Source organism: Oncorhynchus keta, chromosome 14 (assembly GCF_023373465.1).
Source record: "Oncorhynchus keta strain PuntledgeMale-10-30-2019 chromosome 14, Oket_V2, whole genome shotgun sequence".
In the NCBI taxonomy this organism is placed as follows: Eukaryota; Metazoa; Chordata; class Actinopteri; order Salmoniformes; family Salmonidae; genus Oncorhynchus; species Oncorhynchus keta.
The window spans coordinates 12,403,191-12,425,690 of record NC_068434.1 but is presented as its reverse complement, the minus strand read 5'-3'; the positions used below and the strand labels follow the sequence as shown (position 1 = coordinate 12,425,690).

Here is a 22,500-nt window from a genome sequence, read left to right as displayed (position 1 = left end):
GGACAATATTTCAATTATGTCACTCTTGCAACTTCTCAGTTGTTTAAGTAATTTAAAAAAAGGAAAACATAATGGGTTCATGCAGTGGTTAAACTCTACTTCCTTTTTCAAATCAATAGCCAAATCCTCTTCAGTAAAACTCATAGTTCCACTGCCGTTTGGCTCAGATTATGTCAGATTATGTCAGATTATGTGCTCCTCTTCTTTGTTGGGTATTAAAGAGACAGTCAATTTATTTTTTTACCCTTAATGTAAATAATCTAAAAACGCGTACTCTCAGATTTTCATATTCACATATTCACTGTCCGTAGCTTAGACCCTACATTACAACATGTAAGAGTGTTGTGTTGCACCCACAATCGGTTGAGACACAACATGCTCTTGAATACAGGGTGGGTGTCTATCTATCTGCAATTTAGCTGGTTCAACATTGACATTTAAATTGAATTGACATTTTTACTTCTAATTATTACCACAAAGATGGCCGGCGGTCCAACCTCTGAATAAATCGTTAAGTCTGGTGAATTCAAATGTAATGCAATATTTTCCCCTGACAAAAGTGTTTCCCTCTGAAATGCAGGAGGTGGCAACCCTGCTGCAAGGAAGTGGGAGGCTTATGCTGCCATGTTGCATTAGCCTTGTGAGGTTCATTCCTGGGCCAGGCTTCTTCTGTTAAATTACTTTGAAGGGAGCGCTGGCAAAAAGGCATTTTCACCAATCCATAATTGTGTTTACTCCACTCTCCCCAGCATGCACCATACATAAGGCCCTCAACAAACTTTTACAGATGCACCATTGAGAGCATCCTGTCAGGCTATATCACCGCCTGGTACGGCAACCGCACTGTCCGCAACTGCAGGGCTTTCAAGAGAGTGGTGCGGTCAGCCCAACGCATCATCGTCACTCGCCGGCCTCCACTCAGTACCCTGCCCTGAACCTTAGTCACTGTTACTAGCCGGCTACCACCCGGTACTCTACTCTGCACCTTAGAGACTGTTGCCTTACGTACATAGAGTCATTGAACACTTGTCACTCTAATAATGTTTACGTACTGTTTTACCCACTTTAGATGTATATACTGTATTGTAGTCATGGCTCATCCTATATTTATTTATTTCACCTTTATTTAACCAGGTAGGCAAGTTGAGAACAAGTTCTCATTTACAATTGCGGCCTGGCCAAGATAAAGCAAAGCAGTTCGACACATACAACAACACACAGTTACACATGGAGTAAAACAAACATACAGTCAATAATACAGTAGAAAAATAAGTCTATATACAATGTGAGCACATGAGGTGAGATAAAGGAGGTAAAGGCAAAATAAGGCCATGGTGACGAAGTAAATACAATATAGTAAGTAAAACACTGGAATGGTTGATTTGCAGTGGAAGAATGTGCAAGGTAGAGATAGAAATAATGGGGTGCAAAGGAGCAAAATAAATAAATAAATACAGTAGGGGAGAGGTAGTTGTTTGGGCTAAATTATAGATAGGCTATGTACATGTGCAGTAATCTGTGAGCTGCTCTGACAGCTGGTGCTTAAAGCTAGTGAGGGAGATAAGTGTTTCTAGTTTCAGAGATTTTTGGAGAGGCGGCCACAGGAAGAATTGGTTTTGGGGGTCAAATCAAATTTATTTATATAGCCCTTCGTACATCAGCTGATATCTCAAAGTGCTGTAGAGAAACCCAGCCTAAAACCCCAAACAGCAAGCAATGCAGGTGTTGAAGTACGTTGGCTAGGAAAAACTCCCTAGAAAGGCCAAAACCTAGGAAGAAACCTAGAGAGGAACCAGGCTATGAGGGGTGGCCAGTTCTCTTCTGGCTGTGCCGGGTGGAGATTATAACAGAACATGGCCAAGATGTTCAAATGTTCATAGATGAACCTTCACACTCCTAGGCCAGACTACACTCAAACATATGACCCACTGAAGAGATGAGTCTTCAGTAAAGACTTAAAGGTTGAGACCGAGTTTGCGTCTCTCACATGGGAAGGCAGACCATTCCATAAAAATGGAGCTCTATAGAAGAAAGCCCTGCCTCCAGATGTTTGCTTAGAAATTCTAGGGACAATTAGGAGGTCTGGGTCTTGTGATTGTAGCGTACGTGTAGGTATGAACGGGAGGACAAAATCAAAGAGATAGATAGGAGCAAGCCCATGTAATGCTTTGTAAGTTAGCAGTAAAACCTTGAAATCAATTTTGATTTTTGCAATGTTACGTAGATGGAGAAAAGCTGCCCTTGAAACACTCTTGATATGTTCGTCAAAAGGGAGATCAGGGTCCAGAGTAACGCCGAGGTCCTTCAGTTTTATTTGAGACGACTGGTCCTTCTGTAGCACAGTTGGTAGAGCATGGCGCTTGTAACGCCAGGGTAGTGAGTTCGATTCCCGGGACCACCCATACGTAGAATGTATGCACACATGACTGTAAGTCGCTTTGGATAAAAGCGTCTGCTAAATGGCATATATTATTATTAAGATTAATTGTCAGATTCAACAGAAGATATCTTTGTTTCTTGGGACCTAGAACAAGCATCTCTGTTTTGTCCGAGTTTAAAAGTATAAAGTTTGCAGCCATCCACTTCCTTATGTCTGAAACACAGGCTTCTAGCGAGGGCAATTTTGGGGCTTCACCATGTTTCATTGAAATGTACAGCTGTGTGTCACCCGCATAGCAGTGAAAGTTAACATTATGTTTTCGAATTACATCCCCAAGAGGTCAAATATATAGTGAAAACAATAGTGGTCCTAAAACGGAACCTTGAGGAACACCGAAATTGACAGTTTATATGTCAGAGGACAGCGGAGTCAATCACCACCTTCCGGAGACACCTTAAACCCCACCTCTTTAAGGAATACCTAGGATAGGATAAGTAATCCTTCTCACCCCCCCCCCTAAAAGATTTAGATGCACTATTGTAAAGTGGCTGTTCCACTGGATGTCATAAGGTGAATGCACCAATTTGTAAGTCGCTCTGGATAAGAGCGTCTGCTAAATGACTTAAATGTAAATGTCAGAGGACAAACCATTCACAGAGACAAACTGATATATTTCCGACAGATAAGATCTAAACCACGCCAGAACTTGTCCGTGTACACCAATTTGGGTTTCCAATCTCTCCAATCTCTTCTGGTGAACAGAGAGATATACCTGCTGGAGCGCGTACTACAGGTGGGTGCTGCTATGGTGACCAGCGAGCTGAGATAAGGGGGGACTTTACCTAGCAGGGTCTTGTAGATGACCTGGAGCCAGTGGGTTTGGTGACGAGTAGGAAGCGAGGGCCAGCCAACGAGAGTGTACAGGTCGCAGTGGTGGGTAGTGTTTGGGGCTTTGGTGACAAAACGGATGGCACTATGATAGACTGCATCCAATTTATTGGGTAGGGTATTGGAGGCTATTTTGTAAATGACATCGCCGAAGTCGAGTGTAATATTTGTGTTGTGGAGAAATGACCAGATAGGAGACAGGAGTACAGTTAGTTTTCATTTAGTCACAACCCCTCGTGCTCTACAGTTCGCGGCACCCCAGTGCGCATGTGCATTTCCTATTAGGTGTGGTAACGTAACACTGCCGTAATACATTACTGCTTAGTAACAGCATAGTAACTAATATAAACAGATGTAGATCCCAGACACTACATCGAGGATCGGCAGGATGGTCAGTTTTACAAGGGTATGTTTGGCAGCATGAGTGAAGGATGCTTTGTTGCGAAATAGGAAATCAATTCTAGATTTAACTTTGGATTGGAGATGTTTGATGCGAGTCTGGAAGGAGAGTTTACAGTCTAACCAAACACCTAGGTATTTGTAGTTCACATGTCCACATATTCTAAGTCAGAACCATCCAGAGTAGTGATGTTGGACTGGAGGGCAGGTGCAGGCAGCGATCGGTTGAAGAGCATGCATTTAGTTTTACTTGCAATTGGAGTCCACGGAAGGAGAGTTGTATGGCATTGAAGCTCGTCTGGAGGGTTTTTAACACAGTGTCCAAAGAAGGGCTAGAAGTATACAGAATGGTGTCGTCTGCGTAGAGGTGGATCAGAGAGTCACCAGCAGCAAGAGCGACATCATTGATGTATACAGAGGAGAGAGTCGGCCCAAGAATTGAACATTGTGGCACCCCCATAGAGACTGCCAGAGGCCCGGACAACAGGCCCTCCGATTTGACACACTGAACTCTATCAGAGAGTTCAGAGAGTTGGTGAACCAGGCGAGGCAATCATTTGAGAAACTAAGGTTATCGAGTCTGCCGATGAGGATGTGGTGATTGACAGAGTCGAAAGACTTGGCCAGGTCAATGAATAAGGCTGCACAGTATTGTTTCTTATCGATGGTGGTTAATATATCGTTTATGACCTTGAGCGTGGCTGAGGTGCACCCATGACCAGCTATGAAACCAGATTGCATAATCTGTTTGTTGACTTGGCTTTCGAAGACCTTAGAAAGGCAGGTTAGGATAGATATAGGTCTGTAGCAGTTTGGGTCAAGAGTGTCCCCCCCTTTGAAGAGGGGGATGACCGCAGCTGCTTTCAGATCTTTGGGAATCTCAGAGGACACGAAATAGAGGTATATATATAACTATATAACTACTGCTGTACACCTTGGTCTATTCATACTGTCCATACTGTCTATACACACCATTATATACATGTACAGTGTATTTAAATAGTTGACTCTGACGTTGCATGTTCTGATATTTCTTAATTTCTTTCTTTACATGTTTTGGAATATGTGTATATTGTGTTGTATTGCTAGGTAGTATTACACTGTTGGGGCTACAAACACACGCATATCACTGCACCTGCAATAATATCTGCTGGTAATCTCCTGGGTATTTCATCTGAATCTCTACCCAGCATGCACCACACTGTAGCTGGTAGTCTCCTGGGTCTGAATCTCTACCCAGCATGCACCATACTGTAGCTGGTAGTCTCCTGGGTATTTCATCTGAATCTCTACCCAGCATGCACCACACTGTAGCTGGTAGTTCCCTTGTTTCTGAATCTCTACCCAGCATGCACCATACTGTAGCTGGTAGAGTCCTGGGTATTTCATCTGAATCTCTACCCAGCATGCACCATACTGTAGCTGGTAGACTCCTGGGTATTTCATCTGAATCTCTACCCAGCATGCACCATACTGTAGCAGATAGTCTCCTGCGTATTTAATCTGAATCCATTCATTGTTACTGCATATTGTAAAAGACAGTATATACTGTTGAAACAACTGAGCAGGATTTCATTATGGATACATTTATTTTTATTTTTTTAATGGAAATGTTTTATATAATTTTATGCCAGAACCTATTAGCAAAGGCATTTTAGTTCTAGCCCAGTGATCTGTCCTGGACTGTTTCTCCAACATCTGTTTCTAATTATTCTGGGTTCTGTTATCAGATATCCGTCTTTGGGAATTGCTTCACAGATTTGCATATAGTTGGTGATAGACTATTAATTGTTTTTTATTTTTCCTGAGGAAGCAAAGAGAAGTAATGATAGCTCAAGCCTAATTAAAGCTACAATCCTTAGTTCAAACAATATTTATTTTTTTACCCTACCTCTGTTTTGGTAAAAAGATGAGGGATGGGCCTGAAATCTTTTTACCACTTTCAAATTCAAATCAAATCAATGTTTATTTGTCACGTGCGCCGAATACAACAGTGAAATGCTTACTTCCAGGCTCTAACCAATCGTGCAAAATAGGTATTAGGTGAACAATGGGTAAGTAAAGAAATAAAAACAATAGTAAAAAGACAGTGAAAAACAGTAGAGAGGCTAATTACATTAGCAAGACTATAAACAGTAGCGAGGCTATATACAGTAGCGAGGCTATATACAGTAGCGAGGCTATATACAGTAGCGAGGCTATATACAGTAGCGAGGCTATATACAGTAGCGAGGCTATACACAGTAGCGAGGCTATATACAGTAGCGAGACTATAAACAGTAGCGAGGCTATATACAGTAGCAAGACTATAAACAGTAGCGAGGCTATATACAGTAGCAAGACTATAAACAGTAGCGAGGCTATATACAGTAGCGAGGCTATATACAGTAGCAAGACTATAAACAGTAGCGAGGCTATATACAGTAGAGGCTATATACAGTAGCAAGACTATAAACAGTAGCAAGACTATAAACAGTAGCGAGGCTATATACAGTAGCGAGGCTATATACAGTAGCGAGGCTATATACAGTAGCGAGGCTATATACAGTAGCGAGGCTATATACAGTAGCGAGGCTATACACAGTAGCGAGGCTATATACAGTAGCGAGACTATAAACAGTAGCGAGGCTATATACAGTAGCAAGACTATAAACAGTAGCGAGGCTATATACAGTAGCAAGACTATAAACAGTAGCGAGGCTATATACAGTAGCGAGGCTATATACAGTAGCAAGACTATAAACAGTAGCGAGGCTATATACAGTAGCGAGGCTATATACAGTAGCAAGACTATATACAGTAGAGAGGCTATATACAGTAGCAAGACTATATACAGTAGCAAGACTATAAACAGTAGCGAGGCTATATACAGTAGCGAGGCTATATACAGTAGCAAGACTATAAACAGTAGCAAGACTATAAACAGTAGCAAGACTATATACAGTAGCGAGACTATATACAGTAGCGAGGCTATATACAGTAGCGAGGCTATATACAGTAGAGAGGCTATATACAGTAGCGAGGCTATATACAGTAGCGAGGCTATATACAGTAGCGAGACTATATACAGTAGTGAGGCTATATACAGTAGCGAGACTATAAACAGTAGCGAGGCTACATACAGACACCGGTTAGTCAGGCTGATTGAGGTAGTATGTACATGTAGATATGGTTAAAGTGACTAGGCATATATGATGAACAGAGAGTAGCAGTAGCGTAAAGAGGGGTTGGCAGGTGGTGGATGACGGGACACAATGCAGATAGCCCGGTTAGCCAATGTGCGGGAGCACTGGTTGGTAGGGCCAATTGAGGTAATATGTACATCTGTACATGAATGTATTGAATGAATGCATCTGTTACCTCAGGAAATCTTAAGTCTTATTACATACAGCCGGGAGGAACTATTGGATATAAGAGTAACGTCAACTTACCAACATTATGACCAGGAATATGACTTTCCCGAAGCGGATCCTCTCTTTGGTCCACCACCCAGGACAATGGATCGGATCCCAGCAGGCGACCCAAAACAACGGCACCACAGATGGGGCAGACGGAGCGGTCTTCGGTCAGGCTCCGTAGACGGGCACATCGCTCACCGCTCCCGAATATACTACTCACCAATGTCCAGTCTCTTGACAAGATTGTAACATTCTCTGTTTCACGGAAACATGGCTCACTCTGGATACATTATCAGAGTTGGTACAGCCACCTGGTTTCTTCACGCATCGCGCCGACAGAAACAAACATCTCTCTGGTAAGAAGAAAAGCGGGGGTGTATGCCTTATGATTAACGAGTCGTGGTGTGATCATAACAGCATACAGGAACTCAAAGTCCTTTTGTTCACCTGACCTAGAATTCCTCACAATCAAATGCCGACCGCATTATCTACCAAGAGAATTCTCTTCGATTATAATCACAGCCGTGTATATACCCCCCCAAGCAGACACCTCGACGGCCCTGAAAGAACTTCATTGGACTCTATGTAAACTGGAAACAACATATCCTGATGCTGCATTTATTGTCGCCTGGGAATTTAAAAAGGCTAATCTGAAAACAAGGCTCCCTAAATTGTATCAGCATATCGAATGTGCGATCCGGGCTGGGAAAACCCTGGATCATTGTTACTCTAACTTCTGCGACGCATACAAAGCCCTCCCTCACCCTCCTTTCGGCAAATCTGACCAGAGGGTAGTGCGTACGGCCCAGTACATCACTGGGGCAAAGCTGCATGCCATCCAGGACATCTAAACCAGGAGGTGTCAGAGGAAGGCCCTAAAAATTGTCAAAGACCCCAGCCACCCCAGTCATAATGTTCTCTCTACTACCGCATGGCAGGCAGTACCGGAGTGCCAAGTCTAGGACAAAAAGGCTTCTCAACAGGTTTTACCCCCAAGCCATAAGACTCCTGAACAAGTAATCAAATGGCTACCCGGACTATTTACATTGTGTGCCCCCCCCAACCCCTCTTTTATGCTGCTGCTCTCTGTTTATCTTATATGCATAGTCACTTTAACTATATGTTCATGTACATACTACCTCACGCACATTGGCTAACCGACTGTTGATCATATATGCATAGTCACGTTAACTATTCAAATCAAATCCAATTTTATTTGTCACATACACATGGTTAGCAGATGTTAATGCGAGTGTAGCGAAATGCTTGTGCTTCTAGTTCCGACAATGCAGTAATAACCAACAAGTAATCTAGCTAACAATTCCAGAACTACTACCTTATAGACACAAGTGTAAGGGGATAAGAATATGTACATAAAGATATATGAGTGAGTGATGGTACAGAGCGGCATAGGCAAGATACAGTAGATGGTATTGAGTGCAGTATATACATATGAGATGAGTATGTAAACAAAGTGGCATAGTTAAAGTGGCTAGTGATACATGTATTACATAAAGATGCAGTAGATGATATAGAGTACAGTATATACATGTACATATGAGATGAATAATGTAGGGTATGTAAACATTATATTAGGTAGCATTGTTTAAAGTGGCTAGTGATATATTTTACATCATTTCCCATCAATTCCCATTATTAAAGTGGCTAGAGTTGAGTCAGTGTGTTGGCAGCAGCCAGTCAATGTTAGTGGTGGCTGTTTAACAGGCCTTCATTTTTGCTTGTAAGCAGGAATCAGGGGGATAGACTTGTGGTCGGATTTACCAAATGGAGGGCGAGGAAGAGCTTTGTACGCATCTCTGTGTGTGGAGTACAGGTGATCTACAATTTTTTTCCCTCTGGTTGTACATTTAACATGTTGATAGAAATTTGGTAGAACTTATTTAAGTTTCCCTACATTGAAGTCTCCGGCCACAAGGAGCGCCGCCTCTGGGTGAATGGTTTCCTGTTTGCTTATTTCCTTATACAGCTGACTGAGTGCTGTCTTTGTGCCAGCATCTGTCTGTTGTGGTAAATAAACAGCCAAGGAAAGTATAGCTGAAAACTCTCTAGGCAAGTAGTGTGGTCTGCAATTTATCACAATATACTTTACGTCAGGTGAGCAAAATCTAGAGACTTCCTTAGATTTCGTGCACCAGCTGTTGTTCATAGACAGAGCAATGGATGCAAAGACTGAACATCCATTATAGTTTTGAAGCTATACCATGTTTGTTTACTTACGTTTTTAACAAACACTGGAGGAAAACAAGTTTGGGTTCTGATGAGGTACGACAGTTGAACTAAGCTCATGAGGCATAAGTTATATTCTTCAAAAATCAATGGGTATATATAGTATCATTAATTTACAAGTCCAAAATGTATGTAGCAACTGCAGATTCTAGCTTTAATTAAGGTGGAAAACAAACGGCTGAGAAGAAATTGTCACACATGGTGGTGGTCTGTCACCACCACCCAGCATACCACCCAGCATACCACCCAGCATACCACTGCTGGCTTGCTTCTGAAACTAAGCAGGGTTGGTCCTGGTCAGTCCCTGGATGGGAGAACAGATGCTGCTGGAAGTGGTGTTGGAGGGCCAGTAGGAGGCACTCTTTCCTCTGGTCTAAATAATATCCCAATGCCTGAGGGCAGTGATTGGGGACACTGCTCTGTGTAGGGTGCCGTCTTTCGGGTGGGACGTTAAACAGGTGTCCTGACTCTCTGCGGTCATTAAATATCCCATGGCATTTATCGTAAGAGTAGGGGTGTTAACCCCGGTGTCCTGGCTAAATTCCCAATCAAACCATCAAGGTCAACTAATAATCCCCAGTTTACAATTGGCTCATTCATCCCCCTCCTCTCCCCTGTAACTATTCCCCAGGTTGTTGCTGCAAATGAGAATGTGTTCTCAGTCAACTTACCTGGTCAAATAACAGATAAATAAATCAATACTGTCAAGCGCACCTGCGATTGTGGGTATGCCACCTGTGTGCCAACTCGTGCCCACCACTGTGATAGAGGTGCTGTTGGGAAAGACTATCTTCACTGAGCCCAAAGACCAACCATAGTGCAGAATGATCAGAGAAAAACTCACTGTGGTTTTATCACAAAATGCTTCCTGATTCCTTGAAAACAAACACATGCATGGTGGGGGAGCGTGAGGCATCTGAACAGATGCAGAGAGAGCCTGGAGAGGGAGCTGGAAGGCGGCGAGGGACTTTTAGAGAGGAAGCTCTGTCAGTGCAAACAGAAGGTTGGGGAGTGGGAGGGAGAGTGAGAGAGAGTATAAGAGGAGGCTGAGGAGCAGAGGGAGGAGTGATGTTAATTGATGGTGCATCGGGACACAGGAACTTTCACACATTCCTTTTCATCTTTTTCCCTCTCTCTCCTCTCTCTCCTCTCCTCTCTCTCTCTCTCTCCTCTCCTCTCTCTCCTCTCCTCTCTCTCCTCTCCTCTCTCTACTGCTCCCTAGTCATCCCCTGTGTATCCATGTGTCCTACAGGAGACCTAACTATCACTAGAGGGTGGTGGAGGTGCCGAGGGATGCTCCGTCAGTAATCTAAGATAGTTTGAGCTTTTTCTGTAATAATTTGAGAGAGAGGGAGAGAGAGAGGGAGAGAAAGAGAGAAAGAGAGAGAGAAAGAGAAAGAAAGAGAGAGAGAGAGAGAGAGAGAGAGAGAGAGAGAGAGAGAGAGAGAGAGAGAGAGAGAGAGAGAGAGAGAGAGAGAGAGAGAGAGAGAGAGAGGGAGAGACATATGTTTCCCATGCCAATAAAGCCCTGGAATTGAATTGAATTGAGAAAGAAAGGTTTTGTTTGTATCTGAGACCAACAATACAGGTATTAAAGGTCTCTGAGACCAGGTAGACCAAGGCTGCCTGGTCTGTCTCAGGGAACCCTGGTCTGTCTCAGGTAGCCTTGGTCTGTCTCAGGTAGCCTGGTCTGTCTCAGGGAACCCTGGTCTGTCTCAGGTAGCCTTGGTCTGTCTCAGGTAGCCTGGTCTGTCTCAGGGAACCCTGGTCTGTCTCACGTAGCCTTGGTCTGTCTCAGGTAGCCTTGATCTGTCTCAGGTAGCCTTGGTCTATCTCAGGTAGCCTGGTCTATCTCAGGTAGCTTTGGTCTATCTCATGTAGCCTTGGTCTGTCTCAGGTAGCCTTGGTCTATCTCAGGTAGCCTTTGTCTGTCTCAGGTAGCCTTGGTCTGTCTCAGGTAGCCTTGGTCTGTCTCAGATAGTCTTGGTCTGTCTCAGGTAGCCTGGTCTGTCTCAGATAGCCTGGTCTGTCTCAGGTAGTCTGGTCTGTCTCAGGTAGCCTTGGTCTATCTCAGGTAGCCTTGGTCTGTCTCAGGTAGCCTGGTCTGTCTCAGGTAGTCTTGGTCTGTCTCAGGTAGCCTGGTCTGTCTCAGGTAGCCTGGTCTGTCTCAGGTAGTCTGGTCTGTCTCAGGTAGCCTTGGTCTATCTCAGGTAGCCTTGGTCTGTCTCAGGTAGCCTTGGTCTGTCTCAGGTAGCCTGGTCTGTCTCAGATAGTCTTGGTCTGTCTCAGGTAGCCTGGTCTGTCTCAGTCTCAGGTAGTCTGGTCTGTCTCAGGTAGCCTTGATCTATCTCAGGTAGCCTTGGTCTGTCTCAGGTAGCCTTGGTCTGTCTCAGGTAGCCTGGTCTGTCTCAGGTAGCCTTGGTCTATCTCAGGTAGCCTTGGTCTGTCTCAGGTAGCCTTTGTCTATCTCAGGTAGCCTTGGTCTGTCTCAGGTAGCCTTGGTCTGTCTCAGGTAGCCTTGGTCTGTCTCAGGTAGCCTTGGTCTATCTCAGGTAGCCTTGTTCATCCTCAGTTAGCCTTGTTCTTCCTCAGGTAGCCTTGGTCTTCATTAGGTAGCCTTGGTCTGTCTCAGATAGCCTTCTTCTTCCTCAGGTAGCCTTGGTCTGTGACTGACCTGGTTTTCCTCAGGTAGTCTGACCTTCTTCTGACCTGGGATGGTATCCATAACGCATCAAAAAAGGTCTTAGGAATCTGGTTAAAACCTGTTTTAAGACAAAAATAACTCCCAGTTCAGAGTAGGAATTAGGATGATGTTGTCACGCCTTGGTCTTAGTATTTTGTGTTTTCTTTAATTATTTGGTCAGGCCAGGGTGTGACATGGGTTTATGTTGTTGTATTTCGTATTGGGGTTTTTGTATTATTGGGATTGCGGCTGAGTAGGGGTGTTGTTTAGGCGTGGCTGCCTGAGGCGGTTCTCAATCAGAGTCAGGTGATTCTCGTTGTCTCTGATTGGGAACCGTATTTAGGTAGCCTGGTTTTGCTTTGTATTTCGTGGGTGATTGTTCCTGTCTCTGTGTAGTTTCACCAGATAGGCTGTAATTAGGTTTCACGTTCCGTTTGTTGTTTTGTATTTTGTATCGTTATTTCATGTGTCACTTTTTCTATTAAAGTCATGAGTAACCACTACGCTGCATTTCGGTCCGACTCTCTTTCCACAAACGAAGAACGACGTTACAGATGTGAAGGTACTGCCCAGACAAACTCTGAGACAGGAATAAAATCAACTCAGCTGGTGTTCTTGACAATTTGAGGTACCGCAAAGGAAAGATAGTGATGAAACTTATTGACATTGTTGTAAATTGGGGAATAACCAATCCTGATGAGGCATGACCAGACTGTGAACTCTATAGCACTCTTCAGACAACCTCAGTGAATGTGACTGTACATCAAATGTGGAAATTTCCACATGACATAATCAATTTGCCTACTCTTAATTATTGTCTAATACTGTATGTTGGCATGCATCCATTTTTTTTAACCAATTCTGATGGTTGTAAAAAGTGGAATTTTGACAACAATTACCATTATATCAACACACTCGTCACTCCTGTTTAACAACCCTAAATCTCGTTGGCACAGTAGGCATTACAGTAGGCATTACAGTAGGCATTACAGTAGGCATTACAGTAGGCATTACAGTAGGCATTACAGTAGGCATTACAGTAGGCATTACAGTAGGCATCGAGTCACTTGCCGATAATGTTGCATACAACGTATTAAAGGTCTCTGATTTTCATCGAACGCAATCAAAGTTAACATAAGCCTTAGATTCCTTCAGTTGCTCAACTTTTAAGGATGCCAAACTTAGACATTTCTTTACTCATGTGATTTTGTACTCCAAATGGATAACTTGAAATAACATGATGTAGGTGGTAATTCAATAATAAATAAAAAAATGTGTTTATTTATTAGCCTCGTGGTTATAAGTATGCCTCCTGTGAAATCATTGTCAAAGTGCGAGAGATACTGTTGCAGGTAGATCTAGATTATTTACAGATGGATTATATTGACATATCAAAATATTATTTCAACAACTTCAACCACTGACTCCCTGCATTTTTCTAGTATCAAGATGCCTGTTGGTAACTCTTAACTGGTTATGACAGCACATGAGGTCTCCTAAATATCTGTCGACTTGGTGTGTCTCTTATGACTAAAGAGGTTTCATGCATAGCTTTTATTTGACCCGTGAGAGTAGGAGTAAAACGTCTCTATTGTTAATATTTACGATCCATTTTCCACTCTGAGACGGTTGGTGGATACGGGCCTGTTCCGCCTCAGGTATCCTGACCTGAAAACCATCCATTTTCTCCTCTGAGACGGTTAGTGGATACGGGCCTGTTCCGCCTCAGGTATCCTGACCTGAAAACCATCCATTTTCTCCTCTGAGACGGTTGGTGGATACGGGCCTGTTCCGCCTCAGGTATCCTGACCTGAAAACCATCCATTTTCTACTCTGAGACGGTTGGTGGATACGGGCCTGTTCCGCCTCAGGTATCCTGACCTGAAAACCATCCATTTTCTCCTCTGAGACGGTTGGTGGATACGGGCCTGTTCCGCCTCAGGTATCCTGACCTGAAAACCATCCATTTTCTACTCTGAGACGGTTGGTGGATACGGGCCTGTTCCGCCTCAGGTATCCTGACCTGAAAACCATCCATTTTCTCCTCTGAGACGGTTGGTGGATACGGGCCTGTTCCGCCTCAGGTATCCTGACCTGAAAACCATCCATTTTCTACTCTGAGACGGTTAGTGGATACGGGCCTGTTCCGCCTCAGGTATCCTGACCTGAAAACCATCCATTTTCTACTCTGAGACGGTTGGTGGATACGGGCCCGTTCCGCCTCAGGTATCCTGACCTGAAAACCATCCATTTTCTACTCTGAGACGGTTGGTGGATACGGGCCTGTTCCGCCTCAGGTATCCTGACCTGAAAACCATCCATTTTCTCCTCTGAGACGGTTAGTGGATACGGGCCTGTTCCGCCTCAGGTATCCTGACCTGAAAACCATCCATTTTCTACTCTGAGACGGTTGGTGGATACGGGCCTGTTCCGCCTCAGGTATCCTGACCTGAAAACACAACGTAGAAAAAGCAGTTGCTTTGCACCCACATTGTGTAAATACGTAACCCTAACCTTAACCGTAACTCTAACCTTAACGCTAACCCTAACGTTAATCTCAATCCTAACCCTAACCTTAACCGTAACTCTAACCCTAACGTTAATCCCAATCCTAACCCTAACCTTAACCGTAACTCTAACCTTAACGCTAACCCTAACGTTAATCCCAATCCTAACCCTATCCTTAACGCTATCCCTAATGTTAATTCTAACCCTAACCTTAACCATAACTCTAACCCTAACGTTAATCCCCTAAATCTGCCACATGTTCATCAACCCTTGATTCCAGTAACTCTCATTGTTAACCTTTGGAACCCTCTACTTTACACACGCCTATGACAGATTTGTACATAATGTCAACATACTTGTTTGAATACTCCACTCATGCAGTCGCTGTGAGTTCCTCCCTTTGTGACTCTCTACCAGTTGTGTGCTGCCACAGAATCATTTGAGATAGCCCAGACATGAAGAACAAAGCACAAGCATTAACCACCATTTTAGAGAGTTAAAACCCTAAATATGAGCCCCTTCTAATGAACTTTAAACTGATTGAGAGAAAATACCACTTTAGGTATGTGTGAGGACTTTAATCATGAGGCAAGATTGGAAAACATGCCCTTCAGTGTTTCAGTCTTTTGAAGTCTGCTAGAGAAGATGATCTGAACAAGCCACAAAGAAGTCTGAGTCAGAAATAGCACCCTTCCTTATCTAGTGGACTACTTTTGACCAGAGCCCTATGGCATTTGGGACACACATAGCTCTAGCCTGTTCTCCCAAGTCTTCTGTCTGATATTTGGCACCATGGTAGTTCTTATAAATGTTTTAAAAATGTGTAATTAAATGAGGATCTCCTCATTTAAGCTGAGTGTGAAGCTCTAAATCCTCTACAACGTTAGCGCTTGAAATAATGAGCGCTTGAAATAATTTACGGGTACAGTAATCACAACCAGTTAGCAAACTAAAAACATGTGCCGTAAAAGGGGGAGTTCGACGATTTGCAAATTAAATTGCTATAGTGTGTTAGACTTGATTTTGATCTACAGCATTTATTAACCCCAAACTTGAGATTGATTTGGTTTGTTGTACATTTCATGTAATTGACTTTTCCCCTGTGTATTCTGTCTACAATGTAGACCCTGACATCGGTGTAAGCTACAGTATCATGTAGCGAAAGGAAGGGTATTTGTGTTAATTAAGCATTAAACACTCTGTATGCTCACGTCACGGTAATTACAACTCAGCTTCGAGGCCATCACCTGCTTTTAAATGATGATGCGAAATTAAAAACGCTGTACAACCAATGACAACAAACATATTTCACGTAAACGACATTAGGCTACCCCAACGTACCCCAGGGGAATGGATGGACGGCTTTAATTTCACGATTACGGATCTAGTGAGTAGTGCAGTCATATTTCAGAGAAAAGACAATGATGTGATTAGGATTCACCGGGTGCCCGGTGTTTGACGACAATGCCTTTTAATAATTATCAGGGCCCTTCTGATTGGCTCCTGGCAGGCTGCTCTCGCTCCATTCGGAAAGACGTTTCTCACTGCTTTTCCTCTCATAAACCACTACCTGACTTCTACCCTTCAACTCCTCCTGTTCCCGCTCTCTTTTTTTCTGTTTCTACTAGTCTATTTATAGTTGTTTTTCTTGGAATCGCATCAATAAAGGCGAGGACTTTGTGGTACCTGCTTGTTTTTTACACTTCCGTGCTCTCCTCTGAAAATGGTTTGGTAATCAATAGGAATCTCGACATTTCTTCCCTGCGCAGTAGATGTCTGACATTATAAGGGATAAGAACGACCATATAAACATTTTAAAGGACTTCAAGTGTTGATGAAAGGAAATGTTTTGCACATCGCTTTGTTACATTTTTTAATGATGTCATGTGATGAAGTAGATCAACTTTCTCGAGACACTTTCAAGGACATTTCTCATATGTGGAGGAAATTATACACTATAAATGTTTCCGAAGGATTCCGCCCCATTCTTGACTGAACCTTCCTATTTAGATCACCCATTACTATATCATTAGTTTAAAATGGGTTTTGGGTTATTGCAGATAATATCATCATCAACCATGTATTCCATTATAATAGCCTTCTCTGAAAAACAAAGAAACACTCATCAAGTGTTGAGAAAAGAGGGCACAAGAGACAGGGAGGAGATAAGAGACATTTGAAGGGGTAAAAAAATGCCATAAAAGCATATTTGAACAAGGAGACACATCTTACTAGCTCACATCTGTCTTGCATGTGACAACCATAAAATAGAATACAAAAGAAAATAATATAATTGCTTTTATTTTTCCCAGAGGGAAACGTCAGTACATGCAGAAAGATGTTGTGCCATTGTGTTTCTGTTGAATTTTGTTGCGTACATAAATCCAAAAATGGTTCATTCTGATCCCATAAAACTCCTTGCTGGCTATGATTGACTAGTAACCTCAACAGCCACTGTGTATGCTTGTGGTCAGATGTCATCTGAACTTCCAAGCCAGTAGAACTGATGGACCCAACATCATTTTCCTGGAAGTAAATCTGTAAGACCCTGTGATATAATGGGGTGACAGGTCGCCTAGTGGTTAAGAGTGTTGGACTTGTAACCGAAAGGTAAAAATCTGTCGTTTTGTCCCTGAATTGAAAATAAGAATGTGTTCTTTATTTAACTTGGAAAGTCAGTTAAGGTAAAATAGTAAATAAAAAATAAAGGGAATCCAGAAGAAGGAATATAATACTGCTTACCAAATGGCCCCCTATTCCCTATACAGTGCGCTACTTTTGACCAGGGCCCATTGGGATAGAACTGTATTTGGACTCTTGACGTATCATTAACTGTAATGAGATTTTCAGGCACCTGACACCAGTCTGTGTCTGGACGGGGTTCAACGTGATTGCCCATGTCTGAATATGAAATACTCTTATTTGGTGATTTGGCTCACACAGTAGACCCTGAGACGAGGAGATCAGACAGCTACCATATGGGTACATCCCAAATGGTACCCTATACCTTTGATAGGGCACTACTTTTGAGTGCACTGTATAGGGAATAGGGTGCCATTTGGGACGCAGGCCATTTTCACCTAGACGTCCCCCCCTTGAAACAGATGAAAGGGCTGACATAGTGTGTGATGAATATTAAGCTATAACATGCACTCGCTACAGCTTCACATTAAAATAACATATTATATTCCAATTACAGAGTAACGTAATCATGTATGTCTTCTTTTAGATTGTATTGATTGATTTGTCAGGGACCATGTACAATTAAAACAAGAAAAAAAAATCCTGACCTTGACTACTGTGGAAAATGCAAAAACTGACCCAAGATCAGCGTCTAGGGGCAACACTTCACTCTACTCCACAGTGCATACGACACAATTAGTCACGGTTAATGTTCATGTTCAATCATGTTACCATCTCTCTACCCGAGTGTCAACATATAGTTCGTATAGTGTTATGTGTTTCTATATCTGTTTCTAATCATAGAAATAGAATTACAAGAAAGGGCGTAGAACACAGCAGTTTGACCCTCATGAATACACTCAGTTATTTTTATGTCTGTGTTTTTACTTTTCTCTCAGGTGAAGTACGGGCGTTTTGCCTTTGTGTGGGATTCGGCAGTGCTGGAGTATATGGCCATCAATGACGAGGACTGCTCCTTCTACACTGTGGGGAGCAATGCACCAGATCGGGGCTACGGCTTCGCCATGCAGCACGGCAGTCCATACAGGGACATCTTCTCCCAGAGGTACAGAATTAAGCAGGGGCGCAACTTTGGTTTTAGAAGTGGGGGGGGCATCATATACAGCTCTGGAAAAAATGAAGAGGCCACTGCAAAATGGTCCGTTTCTCTGGATTTACTATGTGTTTGGGTAAAATTAACATTTTTGTATTATTCTATAAACTACTGACAACATTTCTCCCAAATTCCAAATAAAAATATTGTCATTTAGAGCATTTATTTGCAGAAAAGTGGTCAAAATAATAAAAAATATCCAGTGTTGTCAGACCTCGAATAATGCAAAGAATATAAGTTCATATTCATTTTTAAACAACACCATACTAATGTTCAATATTTGGTGGAATAACTTTGATTTTCAATCAAATTCAATGCGTCTTGGCATGCTCCCCACCACTCTTTCACACTGATGTTGGGTGACATTATACCACTCCTGGTGCAAAAATTCAAACAGCTCGGCTTTGTTTGATGGCTTGTGACCATCCATATTCTTCTTGTTCACATACCAGAGGTTTTCAATGGGGTTCAGGTCTGGAGATTTAGCTGGCCATGACATGGTCTTGATCTGGTGGTCCTCCATCCACACATTGATTGACCTGGCTGTGTGGCATGGAGCATTGTCCCATGACAGGGTCTTGATCTGGTGGTCCTCCATCCACACATTGATTGACCAGGCTGTGTGGCATGGAGCATTGTCCCATGACAGGGTCTTGATCTGGTGGTCCTCCATCCACACATTGATTGACCTGGCTGTGTGGCATGGAGCATTGTCCCATGACAGGGTCTTGATCTGGTGGTCCTCCATCCACACATTGATTGACCAGGCTGTGTGGCATGGAGCATTGTCCCATGACAGGGTCTTGATCTGGTGGTCCTCCATCCACACATTGATTGACCAGGCTGTATGGCATGAATAAACAATCCTCAGAGTTGGGGAACATTGTCAGTGCAGAAGGAAGCAAGTTTTCTTCCAGGACAACCTTGTACGTGGCTTGATTCATGCGTCCTTAACAAAGACAAATCTGCCCGATTCCTGCCTTGCTGAAGCACCCCCAGATCATCACCGATCCTCCACCAAATTTCACAGTCAGTAGTTTCTGGAATAAAACAAAAATGTTAATTTTAACAAAACACATACCTGTAAATAGTAAAACCAGAGACACTGATAATTGTGTAGTGGTCTCCAGAGCTGTACATATATATAGATATATATTTCATTTTTATCCAGACGGATAAACACTCCAAACAGCCTACCCGACCGCTCGGAGGCATCCTCATGGTCCTAAATCACACTGTTGCCGGCTTTTGTATCACATTAAAATGTTAAAACTGGAGGGAGACAAAAATGCAATTTCAGAATGTGGGGGGGGGGGGTATTTACGCCCCTGGTATAAAGCATTATAAAGAGTAATAAGTCAAATCAAGTGCTACCGTACTGTTCTGTGATAAGTCTGCAAGAACCATGCAATACAAGGTAAATACACACACACACACACATTATTCTATCCTTGTGGGGACCTAAAATACATTTTTATTCAAAATCCTATTTTCTCTAACCCCTAACCTTAACCCTTACCATAACCCTAACCTTAACCCTAACTCTAACCTTTACCTGTAACTTTAAACTCTAAAACCTAAGCACTATCCCCTTTCCCTAATTCTAACCCTAACCCTAATTGTATCTCTAACCCTAAACCAATAGCCATTTTAGCATAGAAATCTTGGTGGGGCAAAAAAATATATAATAATTGTGGGATGCATGCCAGCAAAGCCATTACACAAAACAATACATTAGTTGCACTTTAATGGTGACAAATGATACCCACAACTGTTCTGGCATATATAAAGCTGTTCCTGTAAGAACTGATGCTGGAGTAGAGAGGCAGGTACGGAGATTGAACATTTAATATGGAACAAGACAGGAACAGCGTCAGAAACGGGTAGCACAATGACATACGACAATTAATGCAAGAGTGGGGAACAGAGCTGGGGAATAGACAGTTATAGGGAAGGTAACATCACAAGTGTTTGAGTCCAGATGAGTCCAATGAATTGCGGATGCGCGTGATGAGGGAAGCAAATCAAATCCAATTGTATTTGTCACATACACATGGTTAGCAGATGTTAGTGCGAGTGTAGCGAAATGCTTGTGCTTCTAGTTCCGACAATGCAGTAATAACCAACAAGTAATCTAGCTAACAATTCCAAAACTACTAACTTATCGACACACGTGTAAGGGGATAAAGAATATGTACATAAAGATATATGAACGAGTGATGGTACAGAGCAGCATAGGCAAGATACAGTAGATGTTATTGAGTGCAGTATATCCATATGAGATGAGTATGTAAACAAACTGGCATAGTTAAAGTGGCTAGTGATACATGTATTACATAAGGATGCAGTAGATGATAGAGTACAGTATATACGTATACATATGAGATGAATAATGTAGGGAATGTAAACATTATATTAGGTAGCATTGTTTAAAGTGGCTAGTGATATATTTTACATCATTTCCCATCAATTCCCATTATTAAAGTGGCTGGAGTTGAGTCAGTGTGTTGGCAGCAGCCACTCAATGTTAGTGGTGGCTGTTTAACAGTCTGATGGCCTTGAGATAGAAGCTGTTTTTCAGACTCTCGATCCCAGCTTTGATGCACCTGTACTGACCTCGCCTTCTGGATGATAGCGGGGTTAACAGGCAGTGGCTCGGGTGGTTGCTGTCCTTGATGATCTTTATGGCCTTCCTGTGACATCGGGTGGTGTAGGTGTCCTGGAGGGCAGGTAGTTTGCCCCCGGTGATGCGTTGTGCAGACCTCACTACCCTCTGGAGAGCCTTACGGTTGTGGGCGGAGCGGTTGCCGTACCAGGCGGTGATACAGCCCGACAGGATGCTCTCGATTGTGCATCTGTAGAAGTTTGTGAGTGCTTTTGGCAACAAGCCGAATTTCTTCAGCCTCCTGGAGGTTGAAGAGGCACTGCTGCGCCTTCTTCACGATGCTGTCTGTGTGGGTGGACCAATTCAGTTTGTCTGTGATGTGTACGCCGAGGAACTTAAAACTTACTACCCTCTCCACTACTGTTCCATCGATGTGGATAGGTGGGTGTTCCCTCTGCTGTTTCCTGAAGTCCACTATCATCTCCTTAGTTTTGTTGACATTGAGTGTGAGGTTATTTTCCTGACACCACACTCCGAGGGCCCTCACCTCCTCCCTGTAGGCCGTCTCGTCGTTGTTGGTAATCAAGCCTACAACTGTTGTGTCGTCCGCAAACTTGATGATTGAGTTGGAGGCGTGCGTGGCCACGCAGTCGTGGGTGAGCAGGGAGTACAGGAGAGGGCTCAAAACGCACCCTTGTGGGGCCCCAGTGTTGAGGATCAGCGGGGTGGAGATGTTGTTGCCTACCCTCACCACCTGGGAGAGGCCCGTCAGAAAGTCCAGTACCCAGTTGCACAGGGTGGGGTCGAGACCCAGGGTCTCGAGCTTGATGACGAGCTTGGAGGGCACTATGGTGTTAAATGCCGAGCTGTAGTCGATGAACAGCATTCTCACATAGGTATTCCTCTTGTCCAGATGGGTTAGGGCAGTGTGCAGTGTGGTTGAGATTGCATCGTCTGTGGACCTATTTGGGCGGTAAGCAAATTGGAGTGGGTCTAGGGTGTCAGGTAGGGTGAAGGTGATATGGTCCTTGACTAGTCTCTCAAAGCACTTCATGATGACGGAAGTGAGTGCTACGGGGCGGTAGTCGTTTAGCTCAGTTACAGTTGCTATGGGAACGACATCTCAACGATTAAAACATTCCCAAACCAGAAACCGTGGATTGATGGCAGCATTCGCGTGAAACTGAAAACGCTAACCACTGCTTTTAATCAGGGCAAGGTGACTGGAAACATGACCGAATACAAACAGTGTAACTATTCCCTCCGCAAGGCAATCAAACAAGCTCAGCGTCAGTATAGAGATAAAGTAGAATCTCAATTCAACGGCTCAGACACAAGAGGTATGTGGCAGGGTCTACAGTCAGGTGTGCGTAATGATGGTGGCAGTAGTGCGTAATGCTGGGTAGCCTGGCGCCCTCGAGTGCCAGGGAGAGAGAGTGGGGGCAGGCGTGACAGTCCCGACAGCAGAGTTCCAACACCTTACCACTGCTACACCTGGCTATCAGTGGAGCCTTGTCTGGCAACGAAACTGTTCATTCAGCCTTATTTTCTGCCTTTTTAAAAAACATGGTTGATATGGCTGACTTGCTTAAACAA

The 22,500-nt window shown here is 43.3% G+C and overlaps 1 protein-coding gene across 3 annotated transcripts in view; it reads left to right on the top strand.

Moving 5' to 3' along the window:
* Positions 1 to 22,500, top strand: part of LOC118392863 (glutamate receptor ionotropic, delta-2-like) — a 716,766-nt gene that overhangs the window by 660,676 nt on the left and 33,590 nt on the right. For all 3 annotated transcript variants that reach the window (XR_008063741.1, XR_008063742.1, XM_052461119.1), the window contains exon 14: positions 18,085 to 18,251. Coding sequence is in view for 1 of the 3 variants with exons in the window: in XM_052461119.1 (XP_052317079.1) it covers positions 18,085 to 18,251 (167 nt within the window). In the remaining 2 variants the exon portion in view is untranslated. The remainder of the gene's footprint in view (positions 1 to 18,084; positions 18,252 to 22,500) is intronic.